General features: G+C 57.5%; 1 protein-coding gene across 1 annotated transcript in view; it reads left to right on the top strand.

The window, feature by feature from the left end:
• NTNG2 (netrin G2) overlaps window positions 1-12,961 on the top strand; it is a 74,939-nt gene extending 61,978 nt beyond the window's left edge. Inside the window, exons 5-11 of the mRNA XM_079927620.1 lie at window positions 1,967-1,993; window positions 2,931-3,068; window positions 6,336-6,410; window positions 7,852-7,953; window positions 9,384-9,551; window positions 10,971-11,105; window positions 11,806-12,961. Coding sequence (XP_079783746.1) covers window positions 1,967-1,993; window positions 2,931-3,068; window positions 6,336-6,410; window positions 7,852-7,953; window positions 9,384-9,551; window positions 10,971-11,105; window positions 11,806-12,041 — 881 coding nt within the window. The 3' untranslated portion in view covers window positions 12,042-12,961. The remainder of the gene's footprint in view (window positions 1-1,966; window positions 1,994-2,930; window positions 3,069-6,335; window positions 6,411-7,851; window positions 7,954-9,383; window positions 9,552-10,970; window positions 11,106-11,805) is intronic.
• Window positions 12,962-23,402: the final 10,441 nt, after the last annotated feature.

The raw sequence follows: 23,402 nt of genomic DNA on the forward strand, positions 1-23,402 counted from the left end.
GGCTCCTCCGAGGGCCTGGCCCGTGCCGTCTGCATGGCCCTCTCCTCTCCCGGCTCAGCCTTCCTGTGCCAGAGGTCATCCTCGGGGTGCGCCCACACACGCCTGCACTATGAACACGCTTTGGGGGCCCCCATCACTGGCCCCCAACATAGTCCCTGGGTATCTCCCTGAAATCAAGAGTCCCAGGGAGCCCCCAGCTGCCATGGACAAGGGGGCCTGGGCTGGCCCCAGAGTGGGACTCCCCAGCTGCCCCCGCCCCAGTGATCTGCTGACACTGGTCAAGTGCTTTGACAAGGAGGCTGCACCGGGCACCTTCCATACACAGCTTCTCAACCCTCACAGTAACCCCTCGGGTGCTATTTTAATTATTATCCCACCCTCCAGATGAACAAACAGAGCCCCAGTGACCCTCAGTGCCCTCCTAGTTTAGCAGCAAGTTAGATGCCACCACTGGACCCAGCTCCAAAGCCGGGCTGGGCCGCCGGCACCGCTCAGCTCGCCCCTCCTGGGCACGCTCCCAGGAGCCCCTCCATCGGCACCCCCACGACCAACCGGTGAAAGATTTATGCAACTTTAGGCTGACAAAGCCGGAAGCCTCGCAACAAGGCTGTGACAGGCATGTTGTGCGTGTGCGGGCAACGCTTAAGAAGCCTTTGAAGGGTGACCTCCCAGAGTCACGGCACCTGCTGGCCTGCAAAGGCGCGGAGAGCGCTCTGGGTGACAGCCCAGCGCCGCCCGGCTCCCCCCTCACCGCCTGCCCAGCCCACCTCTTTGTTGCCAGAACCGTTTCTTGAACACGTTCCTTCATCGCTGTCACCTCCCTCTGGCTCGCAGCCTCATCCCTTCATCTGTCCTGCTGGCCTCCCCACCTCCCTGCTTCCTCTCTGGACCCTGTTCTCCTCCTGGAAGGATCCCCCAAGGTCCCCCGGCACCCACAGACTAAGACCCTTACCTGCAGGTCATGCACTGTGGGCCCCCAGGTGCATCCTCCCAGGCCTCCCTCACTGTCCCGCCGCCAGGGTCACCAGGGAAGGTCCTCACGCCACACGTCCCCCTGCCCACATCTCGGCATCCACCCCAGGGCTCCCGGGGCACGGAGGGGTGTCCTCACGCTCCGTCCTTTGTCAGGACCGCCTGGAGGGGAAGCTGTGGCCCTGGCTCCTTCCTTCTGAGACTGACGATTCCCGCCCTGGTACCCAAAGTCCCAGGTCAAACTGTGGCCTTGGGCCCCTCTCATCCCCAGGGCACAGACAGAGAGGCCCGGGTCGGAGTCAGGCCTCTGCCACTCACAGCTGTGTGGCCTTGGACAAGCCATTTCTCCGCCTGAGCCCTGTTTTCTCAGCTGTAGAATCAGGACCCTAATAAAAGCCCCTGTGGGGCTGTGTGAGGACTGAACGGCCCAGGTGGGGACAGCACTCAGCACGTGCCGACGTGCAGAAAGCTCTCAACACGTGGCAGGCGCTGCGATCATCTTCCAATCAGTCGTTCAGCCGTCCCTGCATTTCCTCAGGTGGGAGCATGCACCACGGTTTCCCTCTGGTGGTAACTTCCATCAGAGCTTCCAGTAAACCAGTCTGTCCCCGTGGCTGGGGACCCTCATGTTCTCTGAAATCCCATCACTCCTGAGAGAACGGCCACCCGCCTCCTTGTCCTGCACTGGAGGACCCGAGAGTCTAAAATCAAATGAGAAGGGTGCCTGTGAAGCCCCCAGCGGAGGCTTATCAGCAGGTCCCCTGATAGGGTAAGTCACAGCTCTGAGACTCAGTTTCTCCATCTGCAAGATGGGCTCATAGGGGCCCCTCCCTCTCAGGGCGCCAGTGAGGATGGAATGGATGATCTGACCCAATCCCTGCACGGAGAGGTGCCCAGGCCCCCTGATTTCCTTTCCCCAGCCCTGCCACCCCCTCCTCTGCAGGGAGGAGGTGGCCGGGCCCCTGACTCTGCTGTGACCCTTCTCTCTCTGCAGGTGCCGCCGCAGGCTCTGCCGTTGGCAGTAAGTACACACCTGGGTCACCACCACCCTGGGAAGGCGACTGGGGCCCCCAGTGCATGAGCCTCTTTGCATGTCCCGGGAGGAGCAGGAGAGAAGAGACAGGGCTTTCCTGTCCCCCTGGGTCCATAGGCCTCACCACCCGCTCCTCTAATCCATTTGCTTCTTCCCCCTCCTTCGTGTCTCACAGTTCCTCCGCCTAGCTTCTCAGCTGGTGCTGCTTTGGAAAGGTCCCCTGGCCCCCCGGGGGCACTCTCTGCCCCTCCCTCTCCTGCCAGGCAAGAGTGGGGGTCACCTTCCCCGATCAGTGGCAGAACCCCTCCCCCCCAGTCTGACCATGGGGTTCGGCCTCCCTCCGGGCAGCCCGCAGCTATCACCTCTGCAGCCGCTCGCCCACGGGGAGGCTAAGGGAAGTGAGCCCGGATCCCGACGCGTCCGGGTCGGCTCAGGCCCCAGAGCAGCCAGATCATCTGAAGGAGGGTCAGGGGAGTCCCGAGAGCTCCACAGGGAAGGTGAGGCAGGGCGGTAGGGGGTGACCACCTATCACGAAGTCATCAGCCAGCACGCACAGTGCCAGGCGTCGGCTAAGCAGGATACTCGTACTATCGCGTTTCATCCTTGAAGCCACCGCCCCCCTAGGTGGGTATCGCCATCTGCTCTCAGATTCAGCAGGAGAGAACTTGTCAAACAGCCAGCCAGTGCAGACCCCAAGTCTCAGGAAGGCTTCCAGGGGCGCCGCCTCCCTCCGCCAGGGCTCTTTGGGGCCACGCTCAGCCCCGGGGCTGCTCCCTGGGGGGCACCAGCGGGCAGAGAGGGGGCCAGAGGAAGCTGGACCTGGCGGGGATGCTGGTCCACTCGTGGGGGTCTTAAGTTGCCCTTCTGCGTTGCTGCACACCCACCAACTCCCCCACCCTCTCTTGCTTTTCTCATCTCTTACCAGGCATCAGCAGGTCCCGGAAAGACCCCGTCCCCAAAGCCCCTGTGGCCGCTGTGGCCGTGAGGGGGGACCCCACCACTCCTGCCCCTTCCACATCCACTTCTTGGGCCCCCATGGCCCCCAGCACCCCACAGCTCACAGGTGGGTGCCCAGCTACAGCCCCAGCTGCCCTGCCCTTCCCCACTTCTGGCCCGAGTCCCTGCCTCTCTCTGTGATGTGCGATGATGTGGGAGCATCAGCCCTGGGGAGGGCAGGGGCTTGGCTTTTAGCGTAGAGAATGCTAGATCCCAGAGCCGCAAGAGCGTGGCGCCAAGAGCCCTCCGGGCTGCCTGGACACACCTGTCACTGGGCCCAGCCAGGGCATCCAGGGCTCCCATGAAAGTCCTGCATCCTCTTCCTGCTGCCCACCCCCACCAGGGCACTGCTCAGCCTGGCCAAAAGGCGGGGTGACCTAGCAGGGGGTGCCCAGGGGAGCCGGCCCAGGCCCCGCCCCCACCAGCCATCCTAGCCCTGGCTCTGCCCCCTGCCCATCAGCAGCTGACCCCCAGGAACGGACAGTGCAGGGTTAGCCAAGAAGGTAGACTCCTCAGATCAGCAAGGCGGAAGGGAGCCTCTGAGCTGGCGTTTTCAGACTCTGGGCTGCTGGGCCGTTCGGGGCAGGGCCAGGCCAGGGGTGTGTTCAAGGCTTGGGGTGCTGGGGTGGCCCCCTTGTCTCACCCGGCCTCACTTGGGGCATCCCACCGGCTCCTGCCTACCGCGAGTGCCAGGAGTCTGAAAGGACTCATCCCTCCCAGAGGTTGCCGGGAAGATGTGGCCAAGGTCCCTGGTCCCCAACAGTGTGCCCCGCCTCTGCCCCACCCCTTCTGCAGGGCGGAGGCGGCGGGTAAGGGGCCCCTTACTCCTTGGGCAGAGAGAGAGAACTTGTCAAACAGCCAGCCAGTGCAGAGGCCCTTCCTCTCTCTGACGCTCGTGGACCCTTGGAAGGGTGGTGTTTCCAACGGGCAGAGACCCCTCTGTCCCCTGGGGAGGGATCCCCGACACTCCGGCTTTGGCCTGTTGGGGGTCGGTGCTCAGAACGCTCCCAGCCAGTGAATGCCGTGGAAAATGCCCAGCTCCTCCACTGGACCAGAGGGTGACACATCACACTTCTTTTCTTTCTCCCTCCTTCCCTTCTCCACGGGAGACATCTGCGGGGGGCAGGGGGCCAGCCGGGAGATTCGAGGATTTCGGGATGGCCTCTTGGCCCAGGAATCCTCTCTGGGATGGAGGACGTGTGTCACTCTGGAAATCCGGGCTCCGGGCACAAGTTGGTCCAGCCGCCTGAGACTTGCGCTTTTTTTGCTGAGCTTGTGATGGGCACACGGGACCAAAAATAGTCGTGGTAGGTCCCGTGTCTGCCTGCAGACGGTGATCCGTCTGGATCACAGACGCTCACACACACACATTGAGGAACCCGGACCCCGTTTCTGGAGCTGCTTCTGACGTGGTACGAGGGGTGCAAACTGCAAAGCTAGGAATTAAGGAAAGCATCAGAGTCAGGGCGGTGAGCCTGGACGAGAGAAGGTTTGAATCGTGAGGGTCCCCAGGACTCAGGTGGTGAGAAGGACGTGCCCCTCCCTCCAGGCAGGACCGTCCTTCAGTGGGGTCGTGGTCCACTTTGCATCCTGAGTTCAGTGCCAGGCTGCAGGCATTAAGAGAAAAAGGCGGCTGCGGTGTGACAGCCGGTGGCCTGAGTGTCCCAAGCCTTGGGGATCATCAGACCTCCTTAGCAACCGAAGCCTGTGCCTGGGCCCCCATTCCCCCCACCCCACGAGTCGTGACTCGCTGCAGCTAGTGGAGCTCGGACGTCTCCTGGGCCAGGAGCTTGTACTCTATTCCTTGCTCTCAGCCCCGTGAGATGGGGCTGTTATTTTCGTAGTCCCGTAGGTGAGGATATGAAGGCTTAGGAAGAAGCAGCTGGATTTTCATGGTATGTAAATTATACTTAATAAAGCTGTTTTGAAAAAAGAAAAAAGAAGTAGTTGCTCAAGATTACAGGCAGGACCTGAACTCGGGGCTCACCGACTCCCGATGCTTCCTGCCCACTCAGCCACCCAGTGCCACGGCCCCGAGGCCTCGGGGGTCTGGGAGGTGGTGCCGCCTTTAAGGCCTGGCTTGCACAGCTCCCCAGCTCCGAAGGAACAGACGGGGCCTCCATCTGGCCCTGGCAAGTGACACAGGTCATTGCGAGAAGGTTCCTCCTGCATACCTGAGCCTGTCCCTGGACAGCCCAGTCTTTTCCACCCCCAGGCCCCCATGAAGGTCCTGATTCTCTCCAGGTACCTCCCAAGAAGTGCTTCAGGCGCTCTGGCCCAAGTCCACCTGGGCCCTTGAACCCCTGGCCCAGATGTTTCTCCCTTCTGCCAGTGTCAAGCTGTCCGGAGGGCAGGGGCTGCCGGCAGAAAGGCTGTTCAAGACCATCGACCCTCTCCCCAGCTTGGCCGCCGAGGGTGGTGGGAGAGAGGCTGCAAAGCACAGTGCCTTCAGGGCGGGTTTATCGCGGCCCTAATTAACCCCTTGCCAATTTGGACACCGGCAGCCTCTTCTCATTGAACATCGCATAAATGTCAATTTCATGTCCAGAGGCTCTTGGGTCCCAGCTGGAAAGTCTCCCACACTTCTTAGCTGGTAGATTTTCTTTTTCTTTCCCCACCAACCGGCATCGTGCGTAATCCCTTTAAGAAGCGGAAAAAATCCGACTTCTCCCTTGTCCCTCTGGGTTTGTCCTTTGAAATTCGGCACAGAATGATTCCTTGCCTTGCCAGCTCTACCTGCGTCCCCTGCTGTGTGTCCAGTTAGTCTTGGAGATGGGCACGGTGGCATTTGGGGGCTGACTCACGTTGGGGTCCCTGGTGAAAATGGGCCCAATCTAGGGGTCAGGGAGGATGCTCCAGTCCCTAGATTGGGGTTGGACAGGAAGAGGACCCTCTGGACACGTTTGATGTCTTAGCCAGAACACATGCCCCCTTTACGGCCATTGGCCAGAGACTTCAGCGCAGAGAGGTCTGGGCCCAGATACATGGGACTTGATCTAACTCTAGCCTTCAGTGTGAACGGGGGCCACACAGGGAGGGAGATTCAAGAATCAGGTGTCCCGCTGAAGAAAGGACTGCCCAAAGTACGCAGGTGCTCGGGCATGGGTCCCGCTTCCATCCGGTGTCCGTGTGCCCTTCCTAGGCTGCCGTAGTGTAGACGCTGCCTCGCCTGTAGATTTGAACCCAGTGCTATTTGGCCAGCGCAGGCAGAGCTGCTTCTTATAGTACTGCTTCTTGTAAGGGGCCTGTATGCGGTGATGCCTCAGTAGGTCCCCAGGATACGCCCAGCCCCAGCCCCTTGCATAACTTGGTTTCTCCTCTTCTTTCCCCTAAGAGTGGATCAGGCCATCTACTGCTGCCCCCCTCTGGGCGAGCGCCCCCTGGCCCCAGGTGTCCTCCAGTGCAGAAGGTATGGGGAGCGGGGAGCTCCTTCTGAGACTGTAGTGGAGGGAGCAGGGGCACGGGGTGGGGACACAGGGTGGCAAGGGGCCCAAGGGCGCCGAGGGGAGGGGCCTTGGAGCTCTGCCTGCCCCTACCCCCAACTCTCACCTACTTAGCCCGAGTGATATCACCACACCCGACCCCTTTCAGTCCTACACTCTAACCCTAACCCTGAGCCCCAAGGGCTTCCGGGGCAAGTGGAGACCCTGTCCTGATGACAGTAACCGTCTCTCTCCCACCATCGTGCTCACAGGACACCCTGGGCGAGGTGGAGCTCAGAGTCAGAGAGGGCTTCCTGCAGGGGGTTGGCTGTGAGTAGATGAAGGGGGAAGGTAGCCTTCCAGGCGGCAGGACCAGCTGGGGCAAAGGCTTGGCGGTGGGATGGCAGGGAGAAGCGGCCTGACTGAGCGAGATGCGGGGAGGGGTCGTGGAAGGCACTGAGACCAAGCCCAGAGCCTCATTCTCCCACCGCAGTGGGAAGAAACACGTGGGGGCCCACGGGCTCATTTGTAGCCATCGTGGGCACACCCAGGAGGCACACAGGGCCTGCCTGAGTCTCCGAGATGGGACGCTGTTCCCGGTCCCGGCTTACGGTTCCCTGGACGTTGAGCCCTAATGCCTGGCTTAGGCAGCAACCCAGCCCACACCTCCAGTTCCCTCCCGCGCCAGCTGTGAGTGGTGAGCAGGGCTTTGGGCGCCCCCTGCTGGCAAGCAGTTCCGGAGCCGAACCCACAACGGTGAGGGTCTGCAGTTCCCAGCAACCTGGCCGGCCTCTGAGTCAGGGCGTCCTCCCCGGAGAGCAGGCTGAAGCAACCACTTCCCGGCCCTGGACCCGCTGGGGCACGACAGCCTCCCAGGTGGAAGCCGAGGAGACCGTGGCATGCTCCCCCGCAAATACGGGGCTGGGATTCTGGGCAGTGGAAGGCAGGGCAGTCTGTGCTCATGGCTGGACGGGGAAGGACTCACTCTGGCTGGAGCAGGGAGTTTGCTTCAGAAAGGAAGGGAGATGGCCAAATCTCGAATAGCAGCTACAGACGCTGGACGTGATGCTCCCGGGAGTTTGGAGAGGAGAGGGGACAGCAAGAGTACCAGGGTGTGCAAAGCAATGTTTTCAACCAGTCAAAAAATTGTCCAGCTTCAGCTAAGTATTTAGCACAATATAAGGGATGCGGCAGGTCGAGAATACTTTGGAAGGATGTGTAGATGGTGTCCAAGGCGGGACCAAAGGCAGGCCCGGTTCTGCGTGTGCTCCTGGTTGTGCTGTGTCGTCTCTGAGCAGGTGACAAAGCTGCTCAGAGCTTGCCCAGGGCACCTTGGGAGCCTGTGCTGAGCTCTACCTCGACCAGGACAGCCCACCCTGGGCAGCTGGACCACAGCTGATGAAAGAGCTTCTTTCTCATCTCTCCAAGCTGCGGGCACCTCCGCCGCTGCCCCCGCCCCCGCCAAGGCCTCCAGACTTTTCCAGCTCAGGCCCAAATCTCCTCAAGTGATGCCTATTGAAGAATTCGAAGGTAAGAGGAAGGCCCCGGGGCTGATCAGCCCCTCCTCCGGCCCCTCTCCCCCCACCTCCACTGGAACAAAACAAAACAAAACAATGCAGTGCGTGGACCGATGCCCCCTCCCCGAGTAGCTGGGTCAAGGTGAAACGGAGCCTCTCTCTCGCCTCCAGTCCCCCCTCCCCAAGGGAGCTGGGAGCAGGTATGAGTCCGAAGTACAGTGGGCTAGCACGGGGGCAGGCACAGGAGCTGCCAGGAATAACCTGTCCTGGCTTCCCTGGGAGGTGTGGCCCAGGGGCTCATCTTGGCTGAAGCAAGATCTGGGACACCTGGAGGATGCCTCACCTTCTCACTGTCCCTGGAGGGACAAGGTGAAGGGGACAGGTCCAGGAGGCCATGGTGTGGGAATGCTCACCGTCTCCTCCTGGGCACATGTCAGAGGCTCATTTCTCCGAGGTCTCCCATGCCCTTGACCTCGACATCTGGTCAGTCCCTCCTTCTCGCATCACAAAATGGGGGTTGGATCCTCTAGAGATACACAGATGGTGTCTCACAGCGGGGAGCCGGCATCCTTTCTTGTTCAAGGGGGTGTCGAGCCTCTTAGGAGGGACACCAAGGGATGCCCCCCTCTGTGGCAGGGAAGGTGACCCTCCTCACCAAACCCCGCCCCTTGATGATGTCATGGGAGCCACCTCCAAACCCCGGGGCCTTTGCCCCAGGTGGTCACAGGTGCCTCCGGTGAGAGTCAGAAGCTGGGCCAGGGCTAGGAGGAGTCAAGGGGAGATGCTGGGGGCACAAACTTTAAGGCAGCATTCACTCTCAGGGTCGTGCAAGAGCGGGCCCTCTGACGCCAATGAGATTTGCAGAACAGCTCAGGCTAATAAGAAAGGGTCCTGCAGGTGGGTGTTTTCCTTCCAACCAACTTCCAAAGCAGCATGGGCAGGAAGCTCCTGGCCCTTTCCATCCTCTCCAGCGTTCATGCATGCGTCTACCCTTCATTGAATCACTGGGGTACCGTGGTGAACGCCATGAACCCGGGCACCGCCCTCCCTGAGCTCACGGTCTGACGGCATGACCCATCTTCCCTGCATGAATCATATCTAACCACCCGCAGCATCACGAGGGCCTCCCTCCAGAAAGCACTTTGCCCTGGTACCCGGCCAGGCTTTTAGCAGATGCTGCCCACTGGCCCTCCCTGGTGCCCTGTCCATGGGGCCAGGTGGTAATCTGTGAGCTGGGCCTACACTGGTTCTCGTTCGGGCTCGAAGCTAGCAGGCCCATCTCTCCCCACATGGTACAGAAGTGTCAGAGACCCAGGGCACCATCCTGTACCAGGTCCTACCCCTGGCCTCCGTTTTCCGGAATGCACCAGGGAGGGGCAGCGAGAAGGCACGCTTGCCATTTGTTCTCTGACCCTTGGTGTTTCTCACGTTTGGCCGGCCCAGACTGCGAGTGCTACGGCCACTCCAATCGCTGCAGCTACATCGACTTCCTGAACGTGGTGACCTGCGTCAGCTGCAAGCACAACACACGAGGCCAGCACTGCCAGCACTGCCGTCTGGGCTACTACCGCAACGGCTCCGCGGAGCTGGACGACGAGAACGTGTGCATTGGTGAGCCCTCGGCTGGGAGGCGGGGGCCCCGCACGCGAGTGTGTGGACCAGGGTGCGAGGCAGAAGAGCAGCGTTAGACGGGATCGGGGCACCCCTGCATTGGAATCCCCGGGGGAGGCTGGGGAAACGCCAATTCCTGGGCCCACTCTAAATACAGAATCCGCTCTATTAATAACCTACCTCCCCACGTGGTCCTCCCTGCAGGCACTGGCATTTCAGAACCACTAGTTCCAGTCAAAGACGGGTTCTAGGGCTTGCCGGGCTGTGTGCCTTTGGGCAATTCCCTTCCCCCCTCTGGGGCTGTTTCCCTGTTTGTAAAATAGGGAGGTGGATCAGATCAAGGGTTTTCAACCATTTTGGGGGAACTGAAGCTTTTCTTCAAATGAATTCTTTTCTCACACTTTATATGCCCTCCACCCCCAGTGGGCAGACGGTTGGCTTTCTTTAAACTCTGCTCCAGGACTGGCTTTTGGGGTAAAGAAGGAAATCTATAGGGGCCCTGGGCCCTGGGCCCAGGCAGAGGCAGGCCATCCCAAAAGACCGAACATGTGGCCCACAGACAACACCCACTAGTCTGGAAGACTGTCTCCCGTAGAGGCCAGTTCTCAGCCCTCCGATGCCCAGCGCCCTTGGGAACCCCTTGCCCATCCCCCGCCCAGCAGGCCAGCCCCGGCTGTGCACAGGGGGAGCCGCCCGCAAGGCTGCAGCTGTCAGTCTGCATTATGGCGGCGGCCTTCGGATAATTTCATCACAACTCTAAAGTGATCCCAACGGAACTGTGCTGCCCACGTCACACCAGCCAGCAGCAGGGACAGGGCAGGGCCTCTGGATCCGATTAGAGGCGTCTCCCCCAGCGCCTCCTCTTGCCTTGCCTGTCTGCCTCCGCCCCCCACCCCCGGGCCCGGCACTAGGCGACAAGGACTCCCAGAGTGGGGGCTTTCGGCTTCTCCCACGGAGCAGGGCGAGCGGGAGGCCTCTGGGGCTGCTCCTCCACCCGCCCTGGAGAGGAGCTTCGGAGGCCGACTACACCCTGCCCCCTCCGCACACACACCCCGGCCCCCAGGACGGATGGCCGGTGGCCTCCGCTGAGGCTCCTCCCACCTGTCAGTCATAGCTCTTTGGAGCCGGGAGGGATCAGCGCCCGTTCCAGTTACAGAAGCGGAGACGCAGGCCCAGGGACGGGAAGGGGCTGGTCCGGGCCATGCAGCGCCAGAGCCAGAGAGGGGAAGGGGCTTAGTGGATGTGAGAAAATGAAAACTGTCCCCTCGAGATCTGGACGCCCCAGGCGTCCCCACCCCGCCGTCCAGCGGCGGGTGCGGATATCCTGCTGGGAGGGTTGCCGGGGCCGGGCGGGGTGGGCCCGTGCGGACGGCGCCCGCACGTCGCCCCTGATCGCTCGCCGTGCGCGTGTCCGTCCAGAGTGTAACTGCAACCAGATCGGCTCCGTGCACGACCGGTGCAACGAGACCGGCTTCTGCGAGTGCCGCGAGGGCGCGGCGGGGCCGAAGTGCGACGACTGCCTCCCCACGCACTACTGGCGCCAGGGCTGCTACCGTGAGTGCGCGCCGCCCCCCTGCGCGGGGCCGCGTGCTGTCGGGCCCGGGCAGGGCCTCGAGGCCGCCCAGGTCGGGTCCGGGTCCGGGTCGGTGGGTGGGTCCCAGGGGCGGGACCTGGTGCTTCCGGGGCGGGGCCCTGTAGGTGGGCGGGGCCTGGTGTTGTCCGAAGCAGGGTCCGGGTGGTGGGCGGGGCCTGATGCTAGCTGGTGTAGAGTCGGTAGCGGGAAGGAGCTTGGAGGCCAAAGTGGAGCCGGGCGTTGGCTGCAGTTGGCTGGAGGCTGGCGGATTTGCGGGGAGGGAGGGAGGGAGGCAGTCCGAGGAAGTGAGGGGCTAGCGGAGACCCGACGTTAGCCACGGGAAGAGGGTGGAAGGGCGCCCCAGGCACGTGGAGTAGCACGTGCTAAGCTCTGGACGGGAGAGCAGGTGCGTCTGAAGAACCGCACCAAGGCCAGTGCCGGGACCGGGGCGGGGAGAGCCGGGCAGCGGCGGGAGGGAGGCAAGGTCCCGGTCTCGCGCGGCCCTTGGTACCATCCCCGCCGCGACGCTTCGCGCCAATGCGCCCTGAGTCTCCAACACCCCCGGTCCAGGCCGCGCCCCCAGTGTTCGCACGTCCCAGGGGCTGAAACTCCAGCGCGGGGCGGGGAGAGGGAGGGCTGGACCGGGCCGCCACCCGAGTTAACCGCTCCTCCGCCCCGCAGCCAACGTGTGCGACGACGACCAGCTGCTGTGCCAGAACGGCGGCACCTGCGTGCAGAACCAGCGCTGCGCCTGCCCGCGCGGCTACACCGGCGTGCGCTGTGAGCAGCCCCGCTGCGACCCCGGCGCCGCCGACGGCGGCCTGGACTGCGACCGCGCGCCCGGGGCCGCCCCGTGCCCCGCCACGCTGCTCGGCTGCCTGCTGCTGCTGCGGCTGGCCACCTGCCTGGACTGCTGAGACCCGCGGAGAAACCCCGGCCGGGGGTGGGGTGAGGCGGTCCGTGCGCCCCGCCGCGCCCTGCGCCCCGCGCCCGGAGAGCCGGGAGCCCGGGGGCCGGCGTCGGAGGCCCGGCGGCCAGAAGGGTGCGGCCCGAGCTGCTCCCAGGTGCTACTCAGCAGAGTCCTCCCGCCCCGTCCCCCCCGAAGTGGCACCTGCCCCCGCCCCGGCGCTGCAGCAGGGGATGCTGTGTGGTCGCGGCCCCAGCGGCCCGCGATTTCGGTCTTAGTTTTTCTTTTATATTACCCACCGACCCTTTCCTTTTTTTTTTTTTTTTTAGCTGGCGGTGAGACAGGGGCGTGGGAGAAGCTGCTCATCCCAACAGCCCCAGGTCCTGCCTCCTGCTTCCCTCTCCCCCCCCCACACACACGACTGTTGCAGACACCCCCTGCGCCTGTCCCTGGCTCACCATCAGCCAGCGGACCCGAAAATCCAGTTGCCTACACCTCTAGTCGCTGACTTGATTCTCTTTTCTATTCTTTGTCTTCCCTTACAACCCACCAGACCCCAGGCCTTTCCAGAGGCCTGGTGACCAAGGAGCTCGCTGTCTGGGGGAAGGGAGTTAGGAAGGAGGGTTGGGAGGGCTGGAAACTTACTTTTGTAGAGAACTATTTTTGTTTGTATTAACCGCCCCTATAAGGAGGGACAAAGAGCGGGGACGCTGGACACCACGGGGGTGGTTGATGGTGTATAATCTGACAGTAAAGAATCTGCTCACTGCTGCCTCCAGGGCCTGTTTTCTTTCTGTTCTTTTTTACCCAGCAAGTGTGGGAGTTAAAGGGGAGTCCACAAAATAGCCTTAAAGAAGCAATTTCGCGCTCAAGGCCGTCCCTTCCCCAGGCCCTTCTGTGAATGACAGGCAGGCGTAGCCACCGGAGCTCTCTCACCACGTGGCCAGGCCTGGCCCTGCAGAGACCTACAATGTTCCCCAAACTTGGGAGGTTATCTCCCTCCTTCCCCCCACCACCAAAAAAAAAATCCAGAGCTTATTGGCACTTTGCCTTGGTTGTCCTCAAATTTAAAAGCATGTGGTGGACATTGATACCTTCACTGAAAAGTGCAAGGCAAGCGACTGACAGAGCCGTCTAACAGGGCTCGACTCTGATGCTCCGGTTTATAAATCAGGATGGGGGGTCCTATCAGGCCTGCTGGACCCCAGCCTCAGGCCCAGTGTCTGCCGCTGCCACCGCTTTCCAGAGCCCCCTGATGGTCACATGCCAGGGTGGGCACAGGCTGGTGGAGGTGGCAACGCAAAGACCCACAGCCGACCCCCCTCTCCTCTCTCCTTCCTCTTTCCCTCCAGAGCATCAGGAAGGTGACGGCTGAGGGGACCGGGGCAGTGTGGGAATTGTGAAAGGGAGCTCCAAAGAAAGGGGTGCCTCAGCTTAGCCCTGTGCTTCTGGGGTGCCCGTGGGTCTTTCTGGCCCTTGGGAGTTGGATTTCCCTGCTGTCTCTCAAGAAGGTCCAGATTTCCCTGCCCACCTGCTTACTTCCCAGCAGCCCTGGAAGATTCCCAGCCCACGGATCAGATTCTGGTCCTTTGTTGCGCCTACAGCCGACCCCTCCCCCCCGCTCCCCACCCCCTAAAGTTACCCTCTGGCTGCAGCCGCTCTTTCCAGGCTGGGAAGTTTAAAACTGCGTTCCTCCGGCAAGTCCCCAAAGCAAGGCTCAGACGGAGTTTAACAAAAGTTGAGGATGACAAGAGATTACAACATGGTTACAGGTGGATATAAAATATGCTTAGAGCCTCTCGGGGTCAAACACTGACCCCCTCCTGGCCTCCAGATCTCCCTCTGCTCCTAACCCCAAGAAAGTGCCTTCTTTCAGCTCCGCCCCTTCCCCTGCCCCGTGGCCCAAGTGGCTAGAAGAAAACATCCCTGGGGTCCTCGTGGACGGGAGGGGCCATGTGACAGCTCTGACCAATGGGCTATAAGCAGGAGTGATGGGCGGGGCCCCCAGAAAGCTCCGTAGAAGCCTGTCCTCCCCTCACTCCCCACCCAGCCCCAGCTGGCCAAGTTTGGGGCCCCAGCGTCTCTCTTCCCCCCTCTCGCCATGCTCTGGTGGCATGGGGTGGGAGAGCCACCCCCACAGGATGGTGGAGCCGAGAGGGTGGAAGTTGGTTTTCTGAGGACCTAGCAGGGCAGGGGACGCCAGCCCTAGTTGCTGATCTCCACACTTCTTAACGTGTGAGAAAAAATAAACCTTGATGTGATTAAAACGCTGGTCTTTGGGTTTTCTGTTACACGCAGACTTACCAATTCCTAAGTTATTGGCCCTCCCCACCCAGCATCTTGGTCTCCGAGTCCACTGATGCAGAGACACTACAACGTTACCCCTGCTTAGCCACAGCCCCTGTGTCATAACACTGCCCATAACGAAGACAACAGATGGCAGTGGCTTTAGGCCCAGGAGTTCAGGGCCTGTCAAGCCGCCTCCTTCCAGAACAGGACCTGCCTCCGCCTTCAAAGGAGCACAGGGCAGGCTGACCAAAATCCACCTCTAGATAAAACACCAACTGCAGGGTGCAATTTGTAAGCATGGTCGCCTTCCTCCTAATCATCATGATATTAACATATGAAGGAACCATGATCATTCACCCCCAAATACACACACACACACACACACACACACACACACACACACACACAGAGTCCTGGGTCTGGGTCCCTTATTTGCAGAGCTTGAGACAGGGGTTCAGTGCGTGGATTTGCGGAGGGTGTGCTGTCAGGATACATGTGAAAGGGAGTGAGAGAATTAGGATGGGGCGGGGAAGCCCAGTGAGGATGCCCAGCTTCAGCCTGGTCCACACACCGGGGCTCTGAGCTTAAATCACGTCTTGAGGCAAGGGGGCAGTCTCATGCCGTTGGCTTCATGCTGCATTTGGGGGTCCCCCAGTACAGAAGATGGGCGGCTGTAACAGGCATCACAGCAGTGGAGGGGGGGTTCCCATAGACGGGCTCTGGGTCGGGCACCAGCAGCTTCCACTGAACATACACACACACATACCCCTTGGTGTCACCCTGGGTGTGTCCCTGGAAGGCCCTGAGGGGTCTGGGAAGAGGGGTCCTCAGTGGGCAGCACTCTGTCCGCCCTGACCTCTCTTGCCAGACGCTGCAGCGCTCTGTCAGCTTCCCTGTGACTAGTCTCTGTGTAAGCAAGGGCCGGGGAGGTGGAGCACATTGTAAATCAGAGTGGCAGCCCAGGTCCCCGAGGACTCGGCTCAGGCCCTGACCTCAGCCGGAGGAGGGAGGGAAAGCTGCCAGTGCCCATTTGGAAAACTCTGACATCTTTCAGGCAGTGGGGAAAAGGAGAAAACAAGGTTAGCAGAGCCCAAAGTCACAGCCCGGCCTCTTTTCAATGGTGCGCCCTGGTCCCAGACCTCATGTTTTGACATCTGGTTCTGAGAGGCAGAAGCTCCCCTTTCCCAGCATGAATGGTAACAGCCACTGTCGCGGGCACGGGGCGCGCATGATTACACTTAACCTTCACCTTCACCCTAGGGCAGGTTTCTCACCCTCAGGGCCACTGACATTTGGGGCTGGATAATTCTTTCGGGGTGGGGTGGGGAGCGGCTGTCCTATGCGTGGTAGGATGTTTAGCAGTATCCCTGGCCTCGAGCCTCTAGGTGCCGGCAGCCCTCCCTCCGGGCACCGCAAAGTGGGGGCAAAATTGCCCCATGCTGAGAAGGCTCTCAGCAGAAGGGCTTGTCTACCCAGTTAACAGAGAGGGAAGTCGAGGCTCAGAGATGGGAGGTAACTTGCCTGAAGTCACGCTTGCTAAGAAGCAGGGACAGGAGGTGACTCAGGATAGCGTGAGTGTGAACCCAGGCCTTGCAGCCTCGGCAGCCCAGGCAAAAGGCTGTCCACCCGGTGGGGCCTGCAGCTCCTGCCCACACCCCTCCTCCGCCCCTGCAGCGGCTCCAGGGCAGAGCGAGGGGCCCTGGGGAGCCGGGCGTCATCCGAATGGCTTTGCTGTCAGGGGAGATGCCTTGCCCCCTGCCCTCACCTGCCCCCTCTAAATAAGCAGGCCTGCTGCGTCGGCGTTTTTAGTTATGAGGCATTTACGGGCACCTGGGGAGCAGCTGTCGGCATCTCCCCACAGGCCTGGGCAGGGTGCTCCCCCCATGCCCGCACCCCTGCCCTGGCCCTGCACCTCCAGCTGGGCCAGTCTCCCCGAGTCCCCGAGAGATCCCTGCACATCTCAGGCCAGGGTAAAAGCCTGAGGTTAAGGGTCAAAGCCCAGGGAAGACAAGCCTTATTGACTCGTTTTTATTTTCCCCTTTATAAAACACAAATCATGAGTGCAGGGGAGTTAGAAAAAAACAGAAATGCAAAATAATAATAATTTTTAACTTAAGATCACCCACAATCCTCCGTCCAAAGCTAATAACTGTTAATATTTTCTGAAGTACATTTCCAGTGCTTTCCCATAAAACAAACCTAGATACAGAGCGTTTGCCCAGCATTTGTTAAAACCGTGCTAAGCGTTGCGCTGAGGTTGAATATATCTTCTTTCAAGGATCCCCGAGATGAAGCTGAGAAGTGAGCTCTGGTCATAGAGCCATTTTACAGCTGAGAACACTGAGGCTCTAAGTGTCGTGGTCGGAGATCTTGGGCACAGCGCCAAAAGACAACTCTGGGTGATTTAAGCAGAAAAGAGTATTTGAAAGATCATAGGACCCATAGACACACGCCAGATGCACGGGGTGAGGCGGGGTGGTGCCGTGAAGCCAGGAGCGCCACCCAGTATCCTGGCCAGAGAGCCATCGCTGCTGTCCCTGTGAGGCCCTGATGCTGCCATGGGCACCACCCTGGCCCAGGCCTGCCTCCTGCTGGCGTCCCCGGCAGGCCACACACAGTGTGCCCACACCCTTCTGTCCAGCTTTTCCCACTCCCTCAAGGGAGGTGGGCTGTCTTTCCCCATCCAGAGGAGGGGCACAAAGAAACAATGACTATCCAGCACAGAGAGGGTGGGCAAGTTGCCCAGGGTCACACAGCCAGGAAGAGGCTGAGTCCAGGTTGCGAGTGCAGTCTCTCTGGGGCAGAAGCCCAAGCTTGTAACACTGAGCCGCAAAGCTGCCACTTTTTCCTTCTATTTTATTTATCTTAGCAATGATAGCCTCATCTTATACACACCCTTCTTTAGCCTGCTTTACAAAATTTAGCAATACATCCTATCAAAGGAGATCTTTTAATTTTAAAAGGACATGAAAAACTTCACCCTTTTCCTCTTTGCCCCCACCAGTGGCCCTCTTCCCCGCCCACTGCCCCACCCATGCACCTCTCCCACGTGACAGGGTCTGGCCAGGCCCCCAGAACCCCTGTGGCTGGGCTCCCAGAGGCACAGAAGACCTTTCAGTCCAGCAAGCGGGGGATGAGGCCGGAGGTCAGGTGGGTGAACCTGCGGCAGCCGTGTTACAGATGGCTTCTGGCCAGAGGACGCCTGCTTTACTGACCGAGCAAGTGGCCCTGGGGACCCGGCCAGGAGCAGCTGGAATGGGTCCCAGAGTCCCGGGAGCTCCCGGAGCTGTGCCCTGCAGCTGACACTAAAGGCACTGGGGCCTGTCCTGCGCTGTACATCTCACAGCTGACCCAGTGCCCACATTTCTCCCCTCGAGCAGCATGGGGGTGTGGGGAAGGGGGGCGGGGGATAGCGAGTTTCTAAAGGCAGAAGGGATGGCATTGAGGGGCTCTCAATCCCACCACCTGGGTTCGAAGCTGTTCTCCACCACCTGGATGACCTTGGGCAAGTTACTCCATCTCTCTGTGCCTCAGTCTCCTTACCTGTGAAATGGGGTTGTGAAAAACAGCACCTACGTCATGGGGCTATTGTGAGGATTGAAGAAGTTAATACATGCAGTGCTGCCCCAATGTAAGTGACCGGTGTCAGCTGTTGTTATCCATTTCCTTCCCCCACCAAAGCCTGCCAAGGGGGGGCCGCATCACTCGGTCTCTCCTTCCTTCCTTCCTTCCCTGCCTCACCCAGCACATACCCTAGACCTCCACGTGCCGGGTCCCAGGGCACAAGGAACCAGGCAGACACTGCTTGCCACCCCTGATGCCCAACACCAGCCCGGGCACAGTGAGCACCCTCTCCTCCCTATAGGCATCACAGCCCCTCTTCATCCTCCACCGGGAGGAAGAGATTAGGGAGGGGCTCACATTCAGGGCATCTTCACTCCCATCACGCTCACCGAGACACAGGAGGCAGACCTTGGGGAGGCCCTGATCTGCTGGGCCAGTGGCAACCCTGCTCCTCCTGGGACTTCAGTTCTGGAAAGAGCTTCCAGCAGAGGAGCCAATACTGGTGGTCTGTGAAGGGTGAAAAGCTGGAGCCCAGATCTTGGTTTCTAAACATGCTCCTCCCCTAAGAGGAACCAGGGCTCCTCGGAGTGAAGTCCGATTCCATGGCTGGACAGAGACAGTCTGCGTGAGCCCGGGACACCTCGTATCACAAGGTCAGGAGGTGCCCAGCTGGTGAGTTCAATCACACCCCAGCTGCAGACGCACCTGGCACTGTGGGGACCTCGGGTCCGCAGGGCCAGGACCGGAGGGCCCAGGTGGGTGTCCTGGGCACAGCGTCCTTCCCTTGATAGGGAAGGTGGCTGGAGGTCTCCTCCCAGAGCAGCTGTCCCTCTAGCCATTCATTCAATAACCCCTTTCCTAAGCCCCCACTGTGTCCCCTGGCTCTGGGGGTACAGGATGGGAAGGCCAGGAGGCCATGTGAGGGCAGGGGGCCCTCCATGAGGAAGAGGAGGTTACACAGCCCCAGAGATGGTGAGCACCTGTGGAAGGCTCGTGGCGGTACCACACTGCTGACATCCCACGGCCCACCTCGGAAACCGGAGCATCACAGGACATGATGAAGGTTTGTTAACACGGCTTTTTCCACAGACTCTGGGGCAACACCTTTTAAAAAAGAGAAAATGATGGGAATTCCCTGGCAGTCCAGTGGTTAGGATTCCGTGCCTCCACTGCTGGGGGCCGGGGTTCAATCTCTGGTCCGGGAACTAAGATCCTACAAGTTGCGTGGTGGCCAGAAAACCAAAAAAAAAAAAAAAAAGAACAAAAAGAGAGAGAGAGAGAATGACTGAAGAACTGGTGTGTCTTCTTTAAAATAAAGTTATTGTAAAAGTAACTCATGCACACTGTACAACAAATGGAAAAATGAAAAAATGTATGCAGAATATAATACTTACATTTACCCCCTAGAATAGGCAGAACACAGAGGATTTTCAGGGCACTGAAAATACTCTGTATGATACTCTGATGGTGGGTACAAGTCATTACACGTTTGTCAAAAGCCATGGACTGTACAGCCCCAAGAGTGAGCCCCTAATGTAAGCTGTGGGCTCTGGGTGATCACGACGTGTCGGTGTAGCTTCATCGATTGTAACAAATGTACCATCTGGTGGGGATGTTGCTGGTGGGGACAGGGGGTTTATGGGAAATTTCTGTACCTTCTGTTCAATATTGCTACAAACCTAAAACTGCTCTAAGAAAATAGTCTACTACAAAAAAAAAAAAAAAAAAAAAACTACCTAACCTCTATCAGCATTTTGGTGAATGTCCTTTTTCCTATAGAAACGTTTTGTGTTTGCCTGTCTATATACAGACACATATACAAACATACGCGCGCACACACACACACACACACACACACATACACGTATATAGAACAAAACTATAACCGCCACCTAACCATAACATTGTGGACATCTTCCAGCTACCGGGATCTATTTACATCTGCCGCTGTCACTCTGCCCGAGAGGTGGATGTAAGTCCAACATCGTTAGTACCACAGGATGTGTCTCTAGACCCCATGACTGCCTGAGAGTAGACTGCTAGGTAAGGGGTATTCCAAATCAAGGCATTTATGTTGCAAAGAATGGAACCCACAAAGTCTGGCTCCTGTGATCAAGGGGGTTACTGGTGGGATAAGGGGATTATGATGCAAAGGGCAGGGCTCCAATCAGGCCCCACCTGGCATGCTGTCCTCACGGCTTGCTTCCTGGGGAAGGGAGCACCTGACCGTGTTGTCGTCTGGAGCTCTGAAGTCACAGCCTCAGGCCCAGAAGCATCCACGTCCAGGTGCTCTGGAGTCCCTTCCTGTCCTGTGTCCCTACGTGACAAACGTCTGAGCACTGCCTGGGAAAACTCTTCTACGTGGGTACCAGAGGAATGCGACGGGAAAAGCAGTAACAACCCCAAAGTCCATCAGAGTAGAACGGGCAGACTGGGGCGTGTTCCTAAAATGGAATACTACCCTCCACCCAAAAAGAGCGGATAACGGCTAGTCATCTCAGAAATGTAAAGATGAGGGGGAGAAAAGTCAGCCCCAGAATACCCATCGTGTATAACACATAAACTTCAAAATTAAGTAAATATAATTTGGGGGTGTGCAGTGAAACTTTATACAAACTACAGAATTCAGAATTCGGGTTACAACTAAGTGGAAGGGGGTGGTGGGGAGGAGTGTCTAGAAGAAACATGGAGAGTGACCTTTCCAGGCGTCAGCAGTGCCGTTTCTTATGAGGGGGTGGGGGGGTACACGGGTGTCTATTATATTATGTCTTTCCTTTTACGTCTGCCTTACATACACTCTGATGTATATGATTTATTTCACAGAAGTTTTAAGAGCCGGGTCTGTGCCGATCAGTGGTCTGAGAGTGAGTCACTGTGGACACACACCGTCCCCAGTGTGCCGATCGGTGGCCTGAGAGTCACTGTGGACATAGGCCGTCCCCAGTGTGCCGATCGGTGGCCTGAGAGTCACTGTGGACATACGCCGTCCCCAGTGTGCCGATCGGTGGCCTGAGAGTCACTGTGGACATACGCCGTCCCCAGTGTGCTGATCGGTGGCCTGAGAGTCACTGTGGACATACACCGTCCCCAGGTCCCATATCTGTTTTCTAACTTGCTTTGGGATGCCAACCTTAATTCACGCAGGAAGATAAAAACTTCCCTTAGTGGCTGCTTTCTAATTTTGTGAAGACTGAAAATTAAACCTGAGTTGATGTAGTAAATTAAAAAGACAGTGATGTTTTTATATCAAATTCTATTTGTTACTTAAAGCATATTTGATGACTCAAGTGTTTTTAACATTTAAGAGAATTTGGCATATTCATGTCAGATTAGTTTTGTTATTTCAATTAGAAACCTACTAAATAACTCATTTAGGATTAAATGGAAAAGTTTAAGAACACTGTATTAAATGGTATGTATTTTGTTTTATTACTTTTTTTCTTTTTGGTACGCGGACCTCTCACTGCTGTAGCCTCTCCCGCTGTGGAGCACAGGCTCCGTACGCGCAGGTCCAGCGGCCATGGCTCACGGGCCCAGCCGCTCCGCGGCATGTGGGATCTTCCCGGACCGGGGCACGAACCCGTGTCCCCTGCATCGGAAGGCGGACTCTCAACCACTGCGCCACCAGGGAAGCCCTATTATTATTTTTTGATATGAGGAAAAGAAACCTCAGGTTTTCTGGTTTCTTTTTTTTTTATATTTTGAATTTTATTTTTTTATACAGCAGGTTCTTATTAGTTATCCATTTTATACATACTAGTGTATGTATGTAAATGGTATTTTTTTAAAAGAACTGGAGATCCACCGTGTTTATGAGTTTATTAGATTCACCAGATCAGTTTAAATACTAGAAGAGGTGGCAATTAAAGGGCTTAAAAAGAAAATTAGGGAACAGTTCTCAGAGCTTTCTGAGATGCTCTTCCTGGGTTATAATCCTCAAACTTGGCCCAAATAAAATTTTCCAACTTTTTCTTTAAAAAAGTTTAATTAAAAAAATAAAAATAAATAGATTTAATTTATAGATGCACTTTAAAAAGAAGAGTGATGCCCTTATGCCTTCCTTTTTATGGCAGTAGACTATAAAAAAAGATCAGAATTAACTATTTCAGATACTTACAATGACCAGGGGGGTATTCGGTAAAGGAAGCAGCAGCAATGTTTTGTAGTTTTCTGGAGGACCAGGAAAAGAGGCCCCTGTGAGTGGGGACTGTGGGAAAATCCTCATAGAAAACCCATCCCTCTGACCAGAGGAACCAAGATAAGATGTCCCTGTGACCTGAATGGCGGCAGCGTAGTTTTTGTTTTGTTTTTTTTAATTTTTATGGGAGTATAGTTGATTTTAAATGTTGTGTTAGTTTCTGCTGTACAGCAAAACAAATCAGTTATACATATACATATATCCATTCTTTTTGATTCTTTTCCCATATAGGCCGTTACAGACTAATGAGAAGAGTTCCCTGTGCTATATAGTAGGTCCTTATTAGTTACCTATTTTATACATAATAGTGTGTACATGTCAATCCTAATCTCCCAATTTATCCCTCCCCCTCCCCTTCCCGCTGGTAACCATAAGTTTGTTTTCTACATCTATGACTATTTCTGTTCTGTAAATAAGTTCATTTGTACCATTTTTTTAGATTCCACATATAAGTAACATCATATGATAATTTGTCTCTTACTTCACTCAGTATGACCATCTCTAAGTCCATGCATGTTGCTGCAAATGGCATTATTTCATTCTTTTTTATGGCCGAGTAATATTCCATTGTATATATGTACGACATCTTCTTTATCCATTCCTCTGGGGATGGACATTTAGGTTGCTTCCACGTCTTGGCTATCGTAAATAGCGCTGCAATGAACATCAGGGTGCACGTATATTTTCGAATTATGGTTTTCTCTGGATATATTCCCAGACCTCCTTCCCCAGCCCCACTGTGCAGCCCTTGGGAATCTCCTTCTGAACAAAAGCAGAGATGGCCAGATGGCTTTTGGTGGTGGGCCTTGCCCCGCTCAGGGCCCCTGTGGGGGGACCATTACTGAGGAAGGCAGACGTGACCCCGATGGGCCCCAAGGCTGCTCCCCTTTCCTCCTGAACCCTTAGGAGTCAGGCCGCAAGGCTGGCCACTCGACGGAAACACCTGAGAGTGAGTTTAAGCTTAAGTTTAAAAAAGAAAAAGGCGATAAGTACTTGCCCCCAGACCCATGAAATCAGGAATTCTAGAGTAGGGCCCGGGAGTGACTCCAAAGTGCACCTCCCAGGCTGAAAACTACTAACAATTCAATTTGCAGCAATGCTGCTTAGACCAAAGGCAACAGTGTCCACCAGCACGGCTGGGCCCAAGCTCTAACGAAGAGAGCACAAAGGCAGTGCCCGTGGTTCCGAGCACCATCCAACTGCAGGCACCATTTACGCCATTTGACTTGGCAAATGCCTTCTGTACAGCAGGACGGGGTGACGATAACTCAGGTCCTTTAAGAGTTATGGAGGGATCCCCTGTGTACAGAACCCGCCTTC

This window comes from Stenella coeruleoalba, assembly GCF_951394435.1.
Source record: "Stenella coeruleoalba genome assembly, chromosome: 7".
NCBI classification, from domain to species: domain Eukaryota; kingdom Metazoa; phylum Chordata; class Mammalia; order Artiodactyla; family Delphinidae; genus Stenella; species Stenella coeruleoalba.